Source organism: Callithrix jacchus, chromosome 1 (assembly GCF_049354715.1).
Source record: "Callithrix jacchus isolate 240 chromosome 1, calJac240_pri, whole genome shotgun sequence".
NCBI lineage: Eukaryota > Metazoa > Chordata > Mammalia > Primates > Cebidae > Callithrix > Callithrix jacchus.
Genome location: NC_133502.1, coordinates 130717722 through 130733171, shown reverse-complemented (window position 1 = coordinate 130733171; position 15450 = coordinate 130717722). Strand labels below are relative to the sequence as shown.

The window sequence follows — 15450 nt, the reverse complement described above, 5'->3', positions numbered from 1 at the left end:
GTTCTACAGAAGTATTTAGCCTCCTAACAATAAATCTGGTTTTGTTAGTTAACATTTTATGTGCCTTTTTTTTTTTTTTTTGGTGTAAGCTGCTTGAGGTTAAACACTCTCTATAGCATTTGGCTTTCTACCTCTAAGTCCTGCTAAATAACAGTGAAAAATAAAATGTTACCGTAAGTGGCCAGGAGGAGTGTTGTAGCACTTTATGACATTCGTGAGTTAAAAAACATAACTTGTGTCCATAAACCTTTCTTGTCTTTTACATTCCCTTTAAGATTAGTCATTCTTTCTGCTTTGGAATTTGTGCATGACAAGAGTATTTTAGTGTCTGTATCCAACAGAGGAGATACAGTTTTTAACCTACCTAATGAAAACACTCAACTACTGGGATTAATTTGAGGATTTCCAATCAGCCTTTCACAATTTGTACTACCCTGAGGGGGTTCCTGATATCTGTGACGTTTGTAGAAGCATGTGAAGTTAATCCAGTTTCTGTGTTGATTACTATGTTAACTGTTGGAATTTAGCAATTCAGATTTATCTGCCTATACCAAACAAAACCTCTGCTACAAAACTGAGGGAGTAGTTGATTTTATTCTTATTGTACTCATATCCCTATTTAGACTCTGTAGCCAGATAATGGCATGGAAATTAATTAGGTCCACTGAGGTTGGAATGAAAGAATGGGGTTGAAATGATTCATCACCAGAGGGTAATGATTTAGTGTATTTCAGCCTATAACCAAGATTGAGTTAACCCATGGCTTAACCTTTACTATTGTAGAGGTATATAAATGACCCTGTTGAAAAACATAGATTTTTAAAGTTTACTCCCATTTCACAGAACGTGGCTTAATCTTTGTTTTTAAACTTTTTGGCGGGGGAGCTTTGAGGTGTTTTACTTGAATTCTGTAAGTTTTAAGGGGGCTCACATAGATTATGAATCAATTTTCTGACATACGGTGTTTAGCAGTTGCTTTTTTTTTTTTTTTTTTTTTTTTAATTTTGAGACAGAGTCTTTGTTACCTAGGCTGGAGTGCAGTGGAGGGACCCATGCTCACTGCAAACTCTGCCCCCACGGGTTCAAGCCATTCTCCTGCCTCAGCCTCCTGAGTAGCTGGGATTACAGGCTTGTGCCACCACACCTGACTAATTTTTGTATTTTTAGTAGAGACAGAGTTTTACAATATTAGCCAGGCTGATCTCAAACTCCTGACCTTGTGATCCACTCGCCCGCCTCAGCCTCCCAAAGTGCTGGGATTACAGGCATGAGCCACCATACCCAACCAGTAGTTGCATCTTTTAAGCTACTGATTTTTGACTTTATATTTGCTCATAAATGAATCTGTTGGTTCTTTTAAGAATCTGGTGATGGATTCATTTAGGAGCAAATATAAAGTGAATAGTGAATATCCAACCATAAAGTGAATAAGTCAATTTAATATTTATAAACTCAAAATTTTTGTTTGTTGGGTTTCCTTAAGGAGATACATACATACATGTATGTATGTATTTTTTTTTCTTTTAAGGCATGACTCTCCATAAAAGATAAAGATCTTTGATTATTCATTTTGTGTTCTTAGTGTCCAGAACATAGTAATTGTTTTGGTGGTGGTTTGTAGGAATGAGAGCAGTTAGAATCTAAACCAGTTTCTTGACAGTAGATTTTTAAACAGTGTATTGATAGAATTAAAATGTAGCACATTCTTAATGTGTTTTCTTCTGGTTATATCCAGCATCCGATAACTTCTCCCCGACTTCACCCTGGTAGGAGTCACTGTCATCTGCACCTGAATTGCTGCAGTTTCTTCATAACTGATCTGTTTCCAAACTCACTGAGTCTTCCCGCACACCCACACAAAATTTATTTTCACAGTAGCTACATGCTACCCTTTTGCTCAAAACCTTTCTATGGTTTGCTTTTTTGTTGTGGTGGCCTTCAAGGCCCTGTGTGTTCTGGCCTCATTACCTCTTAGACTCATCTCCTCCTACTTTCCCTGTTAGTGTTAGCTCCTTGTCATTCTCCTGCACAGCAGAGGTCTCTGCCTAGAATCTTTTCTTCTAGATATCTCCATGGGGCTGTCTTTATTTCCTCTTAGAACTATAACAAATTAAATTTATTTGCTTGAAACAACACAGATTTATTACCTTACAATTCCAAAGAACATTGGAAGTTCAAAATGGCTCTCAGTGGGCTAAGATGAAAGTGTTTGCGGAGCTGCATTCTTTCCAGATTCTTTATGGGAGATTGTTTCCTTGCTTCTTGCATCTCCTAGAGGCTGCCTATATTCCTTGGCTGGTGGCCCCATTTAAAGCCAGCAATGTCCTTTCAATTTCTTCTCATGCTTCTTCACTCTGACACTGTCTCACCTTCCTCTTTCACTTATAAGGAACCTTGTAATCGCATTAGGCCCACCTCAGTAACCAAGGATAATCTCCCTTTCCCAAAGTGAGCTGATTAGCAGCCTTAGTTCTACAATCTTAATTCCCCCTTGTCACACTTCTGAGAGTAGGATGTAGACATTGAGGGAAAAGGGATTATTCTACCTGTCTCAGCAGCTAGCCTGTACCTCCTTCAAACTTTGACTCAAAGCTTACTTTTTCAATAAGCCCTGCTTGTTTAATGCTGGAAACTACCCATCTTTATCTCCACATTCTGAACCCCCCTTATTCTTCTCTACATATATTCCAAAGCACATTTATTTCTTGCTAATGCACTGTTTTCTTCTGTATGTTCATACTTGCTCAGCATACACCATTCACAGCAAGTCAGCACTCCAAGATTCATCTTGATTGCTGTACCTCAGGAGTGTCCTGAGTTCCTGGGAACTGCATGCAGATGTTCATTGAATGGATGAATGAACAAAACATGAAACTTAAGCAGATGTTTTTCACCAGATCTTTACTTTCTCATTGCCCAATCTGGATACCTGTAATGGACCTAGACTGAAGAGAAAGCCTTGAGACCCTAAACTCATCTTACCTCTCTAACCTCAAAGCTTTTTAAACCTGCCAGCTCTCAAACTACAAAACCTTAGAAAGACTGGCATGAAGGAGACTCTGTACTTTGTCTGTAGAAGTCATAAAGGGCTAAGAGACAGAAAAATGTTAGTGTTTGCTGCCAGAGAACGTTTTCCTTATGACTGCTGCAGCTGTTCAGTGCATTTTCTCTGCAAATTTATGGGCCCTTGTTAGCCCCAGGGCCAAAAATGTGAGTTTGAGGAATTAGTAGACATAGTGAGACAGCTAACATGGTTTGTGGGTGGGCTGGAGAATTGACAGGGATTTTAGATTGAAGAAATTCTATGACATTTAAAGCTACAAACCTTTATTTTAGGAACCACAAAGCAAAGAGATTTAAAGAAAACAAACTAATGGCTTGTTCCTGTAACTGACATTGTTAAGCTTGTGATTTTAGCACTTGGTTGACTATTCTCTTGCTTTAATAATTAAATGAAGCCAGAAACATACCCTGAAAATACCACTTAGTAATTTGGGAAAGATCATACATTTGCTGTAGGAATGGTATCTCTCAGGCAGATGACCCCATTGGCTGCCTACCCAGCTGTCATCTATAAACTCATATTATTTCATCAATTACTTCTAGTGCTTTTGTCCCTGCTGCAAGTTCCCCAAAGGATGATGTTTTTTGGTAAAGGTTGTGCTGCCTTCTTTGTTTTTCTTTTTTTGGTAGGTATGGCTCTAAAACTTTAGAGACAAATGACTTCTGTTCATGTGTAACTTGGCATTTAGGGAGAGGTTTGATGTAGTCAGAGGGAAGGCCTTGCATTAGGTTGATTCTGTCCTGCTATGCTGTGCTACTCAGGGTATTCAAAGTTACTTCTAGCTGCATGTAAGTGTAGAGACCAAGGTCACTTTATCCAAGCTGGACCTTTTTAGGCTGAGATGCTTGTCTTTGCCACTAGCCCTGATCCTTTTCAGAGATGGTATCATTTCTATTTGCCTGAACTTTTCCAGTTAGTATCAAGATCACTTGTGATCCTCGACTTAATTGTGATGTGTGTCTAAATGCCTTCTTCAAGATCTGTTTAATTTTCCCACATTTACCTTTACTTTTGCCATTTTACTGAAGTTGGACCCAAATTCCACATGCCCTAGATCCATAACCCTGCTGGCCAGAGTCTTGGATTTGTCCTGTCTTCTAAGGTTTTGTAGTTGGTGTGATAGATTGCTGAAATAAAAGTACGTAACTGATCATGAAGGTAAATGGTTTCCTATGTTTTACCGTATGACAGGAATTTAGATTTCAGTGGATGAGGGTGGCTGAAGGAGTGCGCCAAAACTTTAAAATATGCTTTCATAATTATTTCTGGTTTGAAATACTTGGTAGGATAGAAAAACAAGTTAACAAATTTGCACACATTTAGGGAGGGGATTTGCTCTTTCATTCTCCAATTTTTAAGAGACTGTTATTGCCCTTTCATTTTTAAATGCTTAGTTTGTGCAAACACCTGAAATGGAGGTGAGTGGGTTTGGATGGAGCCCTGAATAAGGGAGATGGAACTACGTAAGCAAAGCTAGAAAAGTGAAGGTACTGGATTGTTGGAGGGACAAGGCATAGTTCAGATCTTAAGTTGATTGTAGAAGTGGGCTGGTAGAAGTTGTACAGGATCTCAGTTTATACCTAGTAGTTTACACTTAATTTGATAGGGAGCTTTGGAGGGTTTAGAACAGCTTCCTGGGAACAGTGTTAGGGTAGATGAGGATAGGGAGAGAGGAATCTTTTGGAGGCTTTAATTTGGTGGTTTACAAGATCAGAGCTCAGGTCAGGATGGTGACCATGGCAGTGGAGTGGCTGGAGCAGACAGGACAAGCCTTACTGTGTGTTGTTGTACTGGCCCTTTTAGCAGCCTTGCTATGACTTTAACCCATGGAAGTCTGGTCCCCAAATCAGGTGGTTTCTAGGCTATGGAACCTTTCCCCCCTCTTGCAACATTATGCTAAAGTGAACTTAATAAAAATTCTCAGGATATGTTTAAGACTTTTTTTTTTTTTAAGACAGTCTCTCACTGTCACCCAGACTGGAGTGCAGTGGCTTGATCTCAGCTTACTCCAGCCTCGGCCTCCTTGGTTCAAGCCATTCTCCTGCCTCAGCCTCCTGAGTAGCTGGGACTACAGACCACGCCCCGTTAATCATTTTTTGTATTTTGAAGTAGAGGTGGGGTTTCACCATTTTGACCAGGCTGGCCTTGAACTCCTGACGTTAGGTGATCCACGGAGCTTGACCTGTTTAAGATGCTCTTGATTAGATATCTGGTTGGTGGCTGTGTGCAAGAGGTTTGAAAATAGTGAAGAAGCGTATTACCTTAGTTTGCAGAATTTTTTAATTATAAAATTAGAAAATACAGACTACTTTTCTCATGTGACCAGGAAACTATTGATCAGTTTGACTTCTCAAATGCAGATATGAGTAATAAAGCATTTATTTTCTAAATTCCTCTATTGTGAATACTGTAGATGTTAAAATTCATAGAGGACCATTTATAAAAGTCTTTATGGCTCTTTGGAAGTAACTGTGTATATAAAAGTAGAGACCATCTTCTATTTCCCAATAAAACCTGTGCTTTCACCAAACTAACATTTTATCTTAGAGCCCAGTGAAACTTCAGAATATTCTAGATTCATCTATGCTAAAGTGCCTTTTCATAAATTATTACTTGGATAATAGGAGGAAAAGCAGTCTGAATTGGCACAATTGATGTCTAAATTAAGAGGAGAATATATATTGAAACATTATTTTTTAAGCCTTAAAATTAATGGCTCTGTTTCACTGGAATATCGCCTTTTTTCTTTCCGAAGAGTTTCAGAGCCAATGGAATCTATAAATAGTGCACAGCCCAGTTGTCTGTGGTAGATTGAGTAGAGCAGAATTGCCTGTCCTTAAGTGAAGGGGAAGTAGCTTTACATTTTTAGTAACGGAATTGTTGGCCAGCATAAAGGTAAGGGCCATGTGAGCAACTTATTTATAACTTCCATAAAGGTATGTGTCTGCCTCAAGCGGAGAGACTGTCTGGGGTGCTTGAAATGTAAAAGTGCAGTAGAATCATTTTCCATACCCAGCCTTCCTACCTAGTTGGTGCAATAAAGTGATTGTTCACCTCCCTTGGGCTTTCAGAAAGAGGGGTGTCAATAGATTAGCTCATTAGTGTCCACCTCCTATGGAATTAGAAGGGACTGAGGTAGTTAAATTATAGTCTGTTTTATGTGGTGAGGAATGTTTAGACTGAACTCCTGAAGGTATTCAGGACATACATTTGTGCCTGGTTTACCCTGCTGGATGTGGACCTACTCATGTAATCTTAACTGCAGTTGGGTTCTTATAAAAAAAACTTTCATGGGTGTAAAACATTTTTTCACAGTTCAGTTTAACTACAAGTATTTTTTTGAAAAATAAAGAACACAGTATCAGACAGAATTCTCTTGTTATAATGGGAGAAGGGAAGAAGAGTAAAATATTTTCATGGCATCCTGTAAAAAAGTTTGTTAACCCTTTTTGGTAGATGCCAGAAAGTGGACCCCATTGTTACTGGCAGCATTGCTAGTATCAAGAGTAAATCACTTACAGCCAGGATTGTTTCTCAGGATAAAATTTTTATAATTTTAAATAAGTAAAAGGCATTTTCGGACCTCTTCTGTTAATTCGCTGTCCATTTTTAGAAGCTAAGTTTTCTGATTATTACGTTGACCGTTTGAAGCATCTGTACATATGGCAAAAAAGTAAACTTGCGCTTTTGTGCCAATATCATGGCTCTGTTTGGTAGTCGGGCAAGTTGCAGTAAGTGGTAAATGGCCCATTAACTATATTGGAAGCCTCATAGCAGCACTAATTTTAAATCGTGCTGGGTTTACAATTTACATATTTAAAAATGTTCACTTGATTTCATTCAGGGACAAAGCTGACATCCTATGCAAGCTTTACTCCATGCAATCTTATTTATCGGTCCAATTATTTCAATTGAAGGATGCTGGTTTACTGCCTCTTAGTATATGTGAACAATTCTCAGTGAAACTGTTAGAAACTGGTTTGACTCTAGTGGCAGAAGAACCTCACAGGGTTTCTATTCACTTTTAATTTTAAGTCCCAGGATTAAGGATCATTTGTAGTATAATGTAACAGTGTGGGCAAATATAGCTTCTCTTAATGTCCTTTTGATATTTTGGGAAAGAGTGCTTTTATGCAAAGCAATCACTTAGGAATTGCATGATCACTTTTTCTCACTATAAAATTTCATTCACATTTCCTCCCTTCTCCCACATCCTTAAGAGAGAAGACAGCCTGCAGTATTTTGCTTCATTTTACTTTATTTTTTTTTTTAATTTTTGAGGTGTGGTTTAAGTTAGTTCTTTAGAATAGATGCCAAGATAACTAGTTGATATTGTTTTAAAATCAGCCTCTTAATTAAAAATGCTTATATTTGTGCGAGAAAACTACATGTTAAAATGAATTTGGAAAGATTAGATTGGAATTGCCTCAATTTCAATTAAGCCACACTGCATGGACGTGCTGGGAATATCAATACAATCACTGTAAATTTTGTACAAACTGATTTGTTGCATTATCTTGCTCATCTAACATACGGTACTTTTTGTGTCCATATTGCAGACGGCAACTCCAAACTAACATGGCAGTCAGACTGTGTGATGTGGCTTCTCTGCTTAGAAGTGGTTCGTGGGCAGCAGAGCCTTGGACCGGGGTCTGTGGGATTTTTCTTAAATTCTGTAGGCTACTTTTTTTTTAGCATGTTGCAGGAGTGCTGAGGCCATACCAAACACTTGAATCTTCCATTTGGCATACTAAGTATTCTTAGATTTAATCTATTGTGGTATGGCCATCATTAGGACTTAAAGCACATTGCAATTTTAACTTCAGTGGTATGTGTAGCATCAGAACCATGTTCTTGTATGTAATTTTTTATAATCTGAATTAGGATTTAGTGCAGACTCAAAAGAGTGACAAGATTTTTAAAAAACAAAAAAAGTTTTGGTATGGTCTGAATACTAAGTTACAGTAATTCTATACATTCTGTTTACTATGTATTTTTTTGGTTACTAAATTTTGAAGTTATTTACAATTCTCGATGCTCAAAAAAAAAAAGTTGAAATTATAAATCTGGCTGAAAATTATTTGCCCAGTAACTGTTGAAAGAGTTTGCATTCTGTGAACAGTTGTGTTGAGCCTATCAATGGAATATGCATTATTTGTAAAATATAGCACATTAGTATCATTTTATTCTGAGCAGATGGTCCTATAGCAGAGAGATGCTGTAATTTTCAGTGCACACAGCCTACTGCAGCTGTTCACTTGAATGTTGGCTTAGGAGCTCATTCTTGCCACCTGAACATGGAAATAAATGTGCAAATAAGTGAGGAGTGTTTGTTGTCCTTTCTAAATCTTGGCTAATTTCAGTCAACGAACACTTTATATTTCAAATGCTATCCCAATGAGCTTTAGTCCGAATCTTACATTTGGGGCTCTCGTAGTTTCTACACCTATCCAAACTTTTGAATAGCGATTTGAGTGTCTTTGGCCACTTTAATCTTGTAGCTTGTTGTTTCCATAACTACTGGGCAAGGGTTAACCCCAGAAGAATTTTGCTGTGAAAAGAATGACCCACAGCTAATACTCTGCAAACCAGAACAGTTATGTTTTATTAGGAAATCCGAAACTTTTTTCAACTTCAAATAGATTTGTTAATTATAATACAACCCATATCTTGAGTTATTTAAGATTTTTAAATATAGATTTCCAAAGGTTTATTTTCCTTCATCCCTTTAAGTATTCCCTGAGAAAACGTAGCTTACTTACCCAAGAGAAACAGCTTGAAGCTTGTAGAATAAATACCCACTTCTTTGACAAGCAAGGAAATGAAGTCACGGAGGGGTTGCAGGTTGTTGGATATTTCAAAAGCTATTCTGGGTTTTGCTTCCTGTTTTTTTTATCATGACAGCACTGATTCTTGTCCAGTCTGACCAGTCTCAATCTGTCCTATACTGCCGCCTTTTATAAACATCTCCTGGCAGTAGAGATTTCTTCCTTTATGTTTATCTGCTAATGTGCCTTTCATTTTTCTTAGGCAAAAAACGGCTTTTTAAAAGACAGTTTTTTCTCTTTCCTTTAACCCTCTTTCCCTTTACTTTGCTTTTTTTCTTTGCCTCAAGTTCTTTGCCTTTTCTATGTTAAAGCTTCCCAAAAACTAGCATCCCATCAATTCAGAATTGTCAGTTTTGAGAAGTAGTCTTTGTGGAGGTGAGAGATGTATTGTATGAAACATGAAGGATAATCCTTTCAGTGATGCTTTGATTTTTAGATTCCACCACAGTCTTGGCTGTCCAAAGTTAGGTAGTTACTGAAAAATGCTTTTGGAAAATCTGGGGCTGTGGTTTGTGACTCTTTTGCATAGGATTGGTTTTTAGGAAACCAGATTTAAAACTGCTTACTCAGTGATTTTTAGAGTAGCCTGAAGAGTTTGAGGCCATTTCCCCTCAATTCTGCTCTTTATCTGGTATTTGGATTTTATAGATACCCTATTACTTGCATTTTCAACAGGCTTATGTGCTCAAATGAGAATTACTTGGGCTGGTCTGTTTGCAGAGGTTGATGTATTTACATTGGTGTTTTCATTGGCTGGATAGGTTTTCTTTTTTCTCCTGAAAAGCTGAGTCAAGGAAAAACACCATATTGAATTGTTTGGGGGTTTTATTTTGATGCTGTAGATCAGTTGCCTTGTTGGTGATTTTTAGCTGCCAAGGTTGACAAGAGTGTCCTATTAGTCTGTTAGTTTCTACCAGTTAGACAAAGTATTCATAGCTTCATTCCCAAGTTACCTTATAATTCCTTTCCGCTCCCTAAAACACAGCATCTATTTTTTTTCTTACCAATGGTAGAGATACAATATTGTCCATCAAAACATTTTCAATATGTAACCAAAACAGTACATGTTGACAAATTTATATTTTTAAAAGTACTTTTGCTCTTTCATTTTTAAGTTAGTGGCTCAGTTTTAGAATACTGAACCTCTTACTCTAACTGAAAATCTCTTCAAAGTTAGGTATGTCATTTTTTGGTTCATTTTGATAGCATGTTCAGCACTTTGATTTTCTAGTATGATTTTTAGTTAGGGTTGAATTCTGTGCCCTTTGATACTTAATTTCCTCATCTGTGGACACTGCAGGTGAGTAAGGATATGTGAATAGACCCAGAATCTGATTCTAGAAAATGTTTAAGATTTAGATTATGTTTATGTGCATGTATGGAATATGTATGTGAAAATAAAGTTGTAACCTTTAAGTTGAATAGCTTAATATGAAGTAAAAATTAGTGTAGGTGTTACACCTTTTGTTGAAGCATTGTTGTAATTTCAGCAGAACGACTTGTGTTTAGTGAAAAGTGTTTAAATTCTTGGATGGAGTCTCTAATAGGTTGTGAAATACGAAATCTGACATTTCTTATTTTCTCTGTTTTTAGCAGGTAATTGCTGCCATGGAAACACAACTGTCTAATGGGCCAACTTGCAATAACACAGCCAATGGTCCAACCACTATAAACAACAACTGCTCGTCACCAGTTGACTCTGGGAACACAGAGGACAGCAAGACCAACTTAATAGTCAACTACCTTCCTCAGAACATGACGCAGGAGGAACTAAAAAGTCTCTTTGGGAGCATTGGTGAGATAGAGTCCTGTAAGCTTGTAAGAGACAAAATAACAGGTAAGCAGTTTTATGTAGATGACTCATATTTAAAGGACTGTGTCTCAAGATATGAGAAAGTAGTAAGATTACTGCTTGTAAATAATTCACTGCTGCAATTTTACATATCTAGATTTTTCTCTGTTTTATTACATCAGCAATATAAAACTTAGTTTAAAATTTTCTTTTTAAAGCATAAACTATTTGGGGGCAGTATATATTTTAACTGGACTTTAATATACTCTCATCTGGATAGTATCTTTGGAAAACGTTCTAAAAGTGTGTATGTCTTGGATAAGAAGTGTCATGTTAACCTTTATCTTTAAGTATTCTGAGTGTATTTAAGTTAGCATTTCAACAGTGGAATACAGTATGTGTTTGGGAGGGTAGAAAAATCTTAAAATCTATTTTCCTTATGTTAGTATAATCCTTTTGCTTATATATGATGAAATAAATGGTAATATTCACATTGTCAGTGTATACATATTTTCACTGATATGATACTGAGTGTAATGAGATCTTACGTTCTGTTCCTTAACGAGGAAAGGATGACATGGTGTATAATTATCCCCCCATCATAAAGATAAGGCTTTAATTATAGTACATTTTGAATATTAGGTAGTTGAAAATCTCTGTAGTATATTTTAAGATTTGACTAAATTTTTAGAATAACCAAAACTTAATTTAAGCAGAATGTTCTAGGGATAGAAGAGTTAATGCTTCCCACAAGAGTTGTTTTCAAACACTAAAAATATATGAAGGTAGACAGACCCCGTGGATTTTTCCTGTCAGTCAAATTTGATTGATGGTATATACCAAATTGCTTTATAAAGCTTATAACCCAAAATATAAGATGTAATATTTGAAATGAGTAAAGGGTACTTAAAGGCAGTGTGAAGAGTGAGACCAGCAGTCTGAACTCACACCTAGTCATGTGACCTTGGATAAGTCAGCTCTAGGCTTCTGGTTTCCATTGGCAAAATGAGGTAAAAGGCAGAGAAAAGGGGGTCACCCTGGGCCATTTCTAAGGTCTCTTTTGACTTTTTCATACATAGAATTTGAGCCATTCCGTTGATCATTACGGAGCATTTTCTTCAAGCTCTCCAAATGGGTTCTAAAGCCAGCCCCTGGGCTTGGCCTCATAATCATATTTTCTCAAGCTACAGATTGAGATTCACAGAGAGAATTACTGAAATCAAGTTAAAAACTAAGTACAAACTGATTGTTATTGATCCATATCAAATAATCATTATATTTTAATTATGTTGCTTAAATGTTCACTGTGATATTATCAGGAAGGTGGTTCTTATGTTCCTGAACACTGATAATCAAATGGATGATATTTTTCAATTTCTTTTCCAAAATGAGTGTGTGATCAGCATATGTGAAATTTATAAAAAGTTTTCAATAAGTTGAAGGTGAAGAACAAAAGGCTCTTCTTTGTCTCTGCCCTAATGTTGAATTTTATCTTTGGTTAAAAGAAAAACAACATCCCTTAAATGTGGATTTTGCAACCTTTTTAATATAAAAGATAAAATATGATAAATGACTTGAGGGTTGTGGCACAAATGAAGCGATTTCTGATTGCTTAGTGGCTCCCCTTACCATCCAAAGAGAAAGATGCTTGAACAGAGCATGAAAGTCATGTTTTGTTATGAACTGATATGTGTTATTTTATATGATGAAAATATTAAACAAATCTTACATCTTTCATATTAGGCATTTGCCACAGGAGGCATCTTAGAGTTTCTCATGTCTTACCTCTGATCAGTCTTGAATTAATCTTATTCTTTTGTAAATCTTTAACTGGAGCTGTTATGTGGCAAAATGGGATAAATTTGAGTTATCTTTACCTCCTTTACCTCTCTAGCTTTAGTTTGGTAGACTGTGGTAATAAACACACAGCACATGGGTACTCTTTAATACATGGCTAGATACTTAAAAAACTGTGTAAATATTTCTTGTCCATTTCCTTCACCTGTGACCCCTGCCCATTGTCTTTTCAGTGGCTCCAGGGGAAGGGTATAATGGAGATTTCCATTGTGTATATATAGAACATTTTCTTTATCTTTTTATTTATTGAGGGACACTTGGATTGAGTTGAGTACATATTTTGGCTATTGTCAATATTGCTGCAATAAACATGGGAGTGCATATATCTCTCTGACACACTGATTTCATTTCTTTTGGGTTAACAACATGCGGTGGTGGAGTTGCCGGATCATATGGTAGTTCTGTTTTTAATTTTTTGATGAACTTTTTATACCATTTTTCATAGTGTATTAATTTTCCTTCCCACAATAGTATATAAGGTTGATAGATGTTTTCAATGTTTGTTTCGTGATGACAGACAAGGGTAGGGAATGCGGCACTCTGTATTTCTTTATTTAAGATCCACTAGGAATAATCACTGTAATAAGAGCTATGAAAAATCCAGCAGTAAAGAAAACCTGTTTGATTTATAGTTCCTCAGACCTACTTGATCATAGAACCTATTTGGAGGTGGTGGGGAGGGTGAGTGTATCTCCCTGACAATAGATTACACTGAACATGGAGCTATAAAAGCTTTTGAAATTATTTTTTGTTAATTGGTTATCAGACCCATTTAACATGTTCACATTAATAACATAAGAGCATGTTTCCTTAAAGAAACATATGATAATAAGTTAAAAAGTTGAGTAAGCAAATCTGAACATGAGGCACCTCAGCTTCTGGTAATCTTGTTTAGATTTGGACCACTGACATCTTATTCATAATATGGGTGAAAATGGCTTTTAGAAGGATCTTACTCATTTAGCTTCAATCATAAACTGCTTCAGTACTTTTTTTTTTCCTGAGTTTCTTAATAAATATTTATATTGAGTAAAATAGTCTAGTAAATGGTAGTATCTAAAACTGGGTTCTGAGTGGTTGTACTTAGAAAAGTAGGCATACTTCTTAAGAGGTAGGAGTAATGTATCTCTAGGAAGGATTTGAAAGAATTTGTGGAGCTTTGAATCCTGCCCTGTGATGTTTAGCATTACCCATCTTGTGCAGTTTCTCAGTAGGCATTTTAGGGACCGACCAGAGTTCTTTGGTCCTTCTCTAATTATCCAGCTTATTCTATCTCCTGGGAAGCAGCTGGGAGTGATTTCTGAATTCTGATTTTGTAGGAGCATGAGCATTAATTGGGTTACGGGAAAACTCTGGAGTCACTCTGCAGGAAGATTTGAAATCTCTCCTTTTCCTTTTTCTTAAATCTTACTTAATGCTAAATTAGGAAACTATATCTCAGAAACAAAAATATCTAGTTTGGAAAGTATGTGCCTCTTAAGTCCTTGAAGAGAGTGTATAATTTTTAGACTGTCAGTGTTAGCAAATTAATGTCACTATTGTGATCGAGTGAGGATTAGGGAAGTACATTAAGAAATTTCTTCAGTAGCAAATACAATAATCTTCTCTGTAGACTAAGTTCTATTTATTACGTTGTTTGTCAGGTCCGTCTCTTTGGGCTTCTGCCCAGCTATATGCTTCAGCCTGTTTCCTATCTATAGGCATTCATCATGAGAAGCTTCTGCTGCTTGTACAGCTTAGCTGATATTAGTCCATCCTTTTGCATTCTTAAATGCACTTTGGAGTCCTTGACACCTGCTGATGCTGTTTTCTAGATGAGTGAAATGGATTTTATAATGCAAGGAATAATAAAGCGCTGCAGTCAGAAAAGCCCTAGATGTAACGTTAACCAGTCTTTTCCCGTGTTTCCCCCAAACATCACAGGCGATAAAAGGCTCAGGTTTATGCAGTTAGTCCAAGGCCACACAGCTGTTAAGCGGTATAGAGTAAGGACCAGAATTCTGATTTTCTTATTCTTTACTTGGATGTTTCCTCTTTGCCTCTTTCTTGTTGGAGGCAAGACCTCACTCTTTAAAGATTAAGCACAGGGCCAACTGATGAATTTATAGAGAGATGTGTAATTTTTACAGAGTTATCCAAAGGTGTCTTCTGGTGAGTCTGTCTTCTCTGGAAGGAAAATGGAAGGTATTTGACAGTCAAGAACTGAAGAATACATGAAATGAACAAGAACATCTATGCTTCTCTTAGAAACATTATAATTATATTGTTGTGAACTTGGATATTCTAGCCTGGTGGTTCTGAAATTTGGCTCTATGTCCTCGCCTAAGGGAGTTTTGGAATCTGTTGTCACAGAGCTTTCCATGTGATTTTGAAGTCCAAAAAGTTTTGGAAATCAGACTTCGTCTCTTGAAGTATGGTCACTAGGATTCCTGCATCGAAATCACTTGTGCTAAGTGCCAGAAATGCGTGGTTCTGGGCCCTGTCCAGGCCTGCCAAATCAGGATCTGTAGGGGGGACCTCCTAGCCTACGTACTAGTTAGCCAGGAGTTATCCATGTCTTGAACATTTCTCAGGGACATTGAACCAGGGATTTCCAGGTTTACCTGAATTCCAGATTTAGGGGTGTAATGGAAGAAGTGTTAATTATTGCACTGCTTAATTCACTGGAAAGTTTAAAGGGCTGTCCCCTCCTCAGCATTGGTCTCAGAGTTAATTCCTAGGGTTCAGGACTACAGATTCTGAGTTTAAATCATGAGGCTGTGTCTTTACTGATCTGATCTGTTGCTGAAAGTGTGTGTGTGTGTGTGTGTGTGTGTAAGTAATTAGGTTTTTGAAACTCCAGGGTAGATTATTCTTTCACTGTTAATTTTCTTTTCTTCTAAAAGAATGGCTAGAGTAGTAGTTAGTGG

General features: G+C 36.9%; 1 protein-coding gene across 50 annotated transcripts in view; it reads left to right on the top strand.

Annotated features, from left to right (window-relative positions):
• Positions 1 to 15450, top strand: part of ELAVL2 (ELAV like RNA binding protein 2) — a 158188-nt gene that overhangs the window by 77223 nt on the left and 65515 nt on the right. For 16 of the 50 annotated variants that reach the window (XM_078349832.1, XM_078349768.1, XM_054256777.2 and 13 more), the window contains 2 exons: positions 7624 to 7714; positions 10486 to 10729. In XM_078349832.1, the coding sequence (XP_078205958.1) occupies positions 7643 to 7714; positions 10486 to 10729 (316 nt within the window). In that variant the 5' untranslated portion in view covers positions 7624 to 7642. Of the gene's footprint in view, positions 1 to 7623; positions 7740 to 10485; positions 10730 to 15450 lie in introns of all 50 variants that reach the window. The other 34 variants (XM_054256827.2, XM_054256824.2, XM_054256822.2 and 31 more) reach the window with 4 other exon arrangements.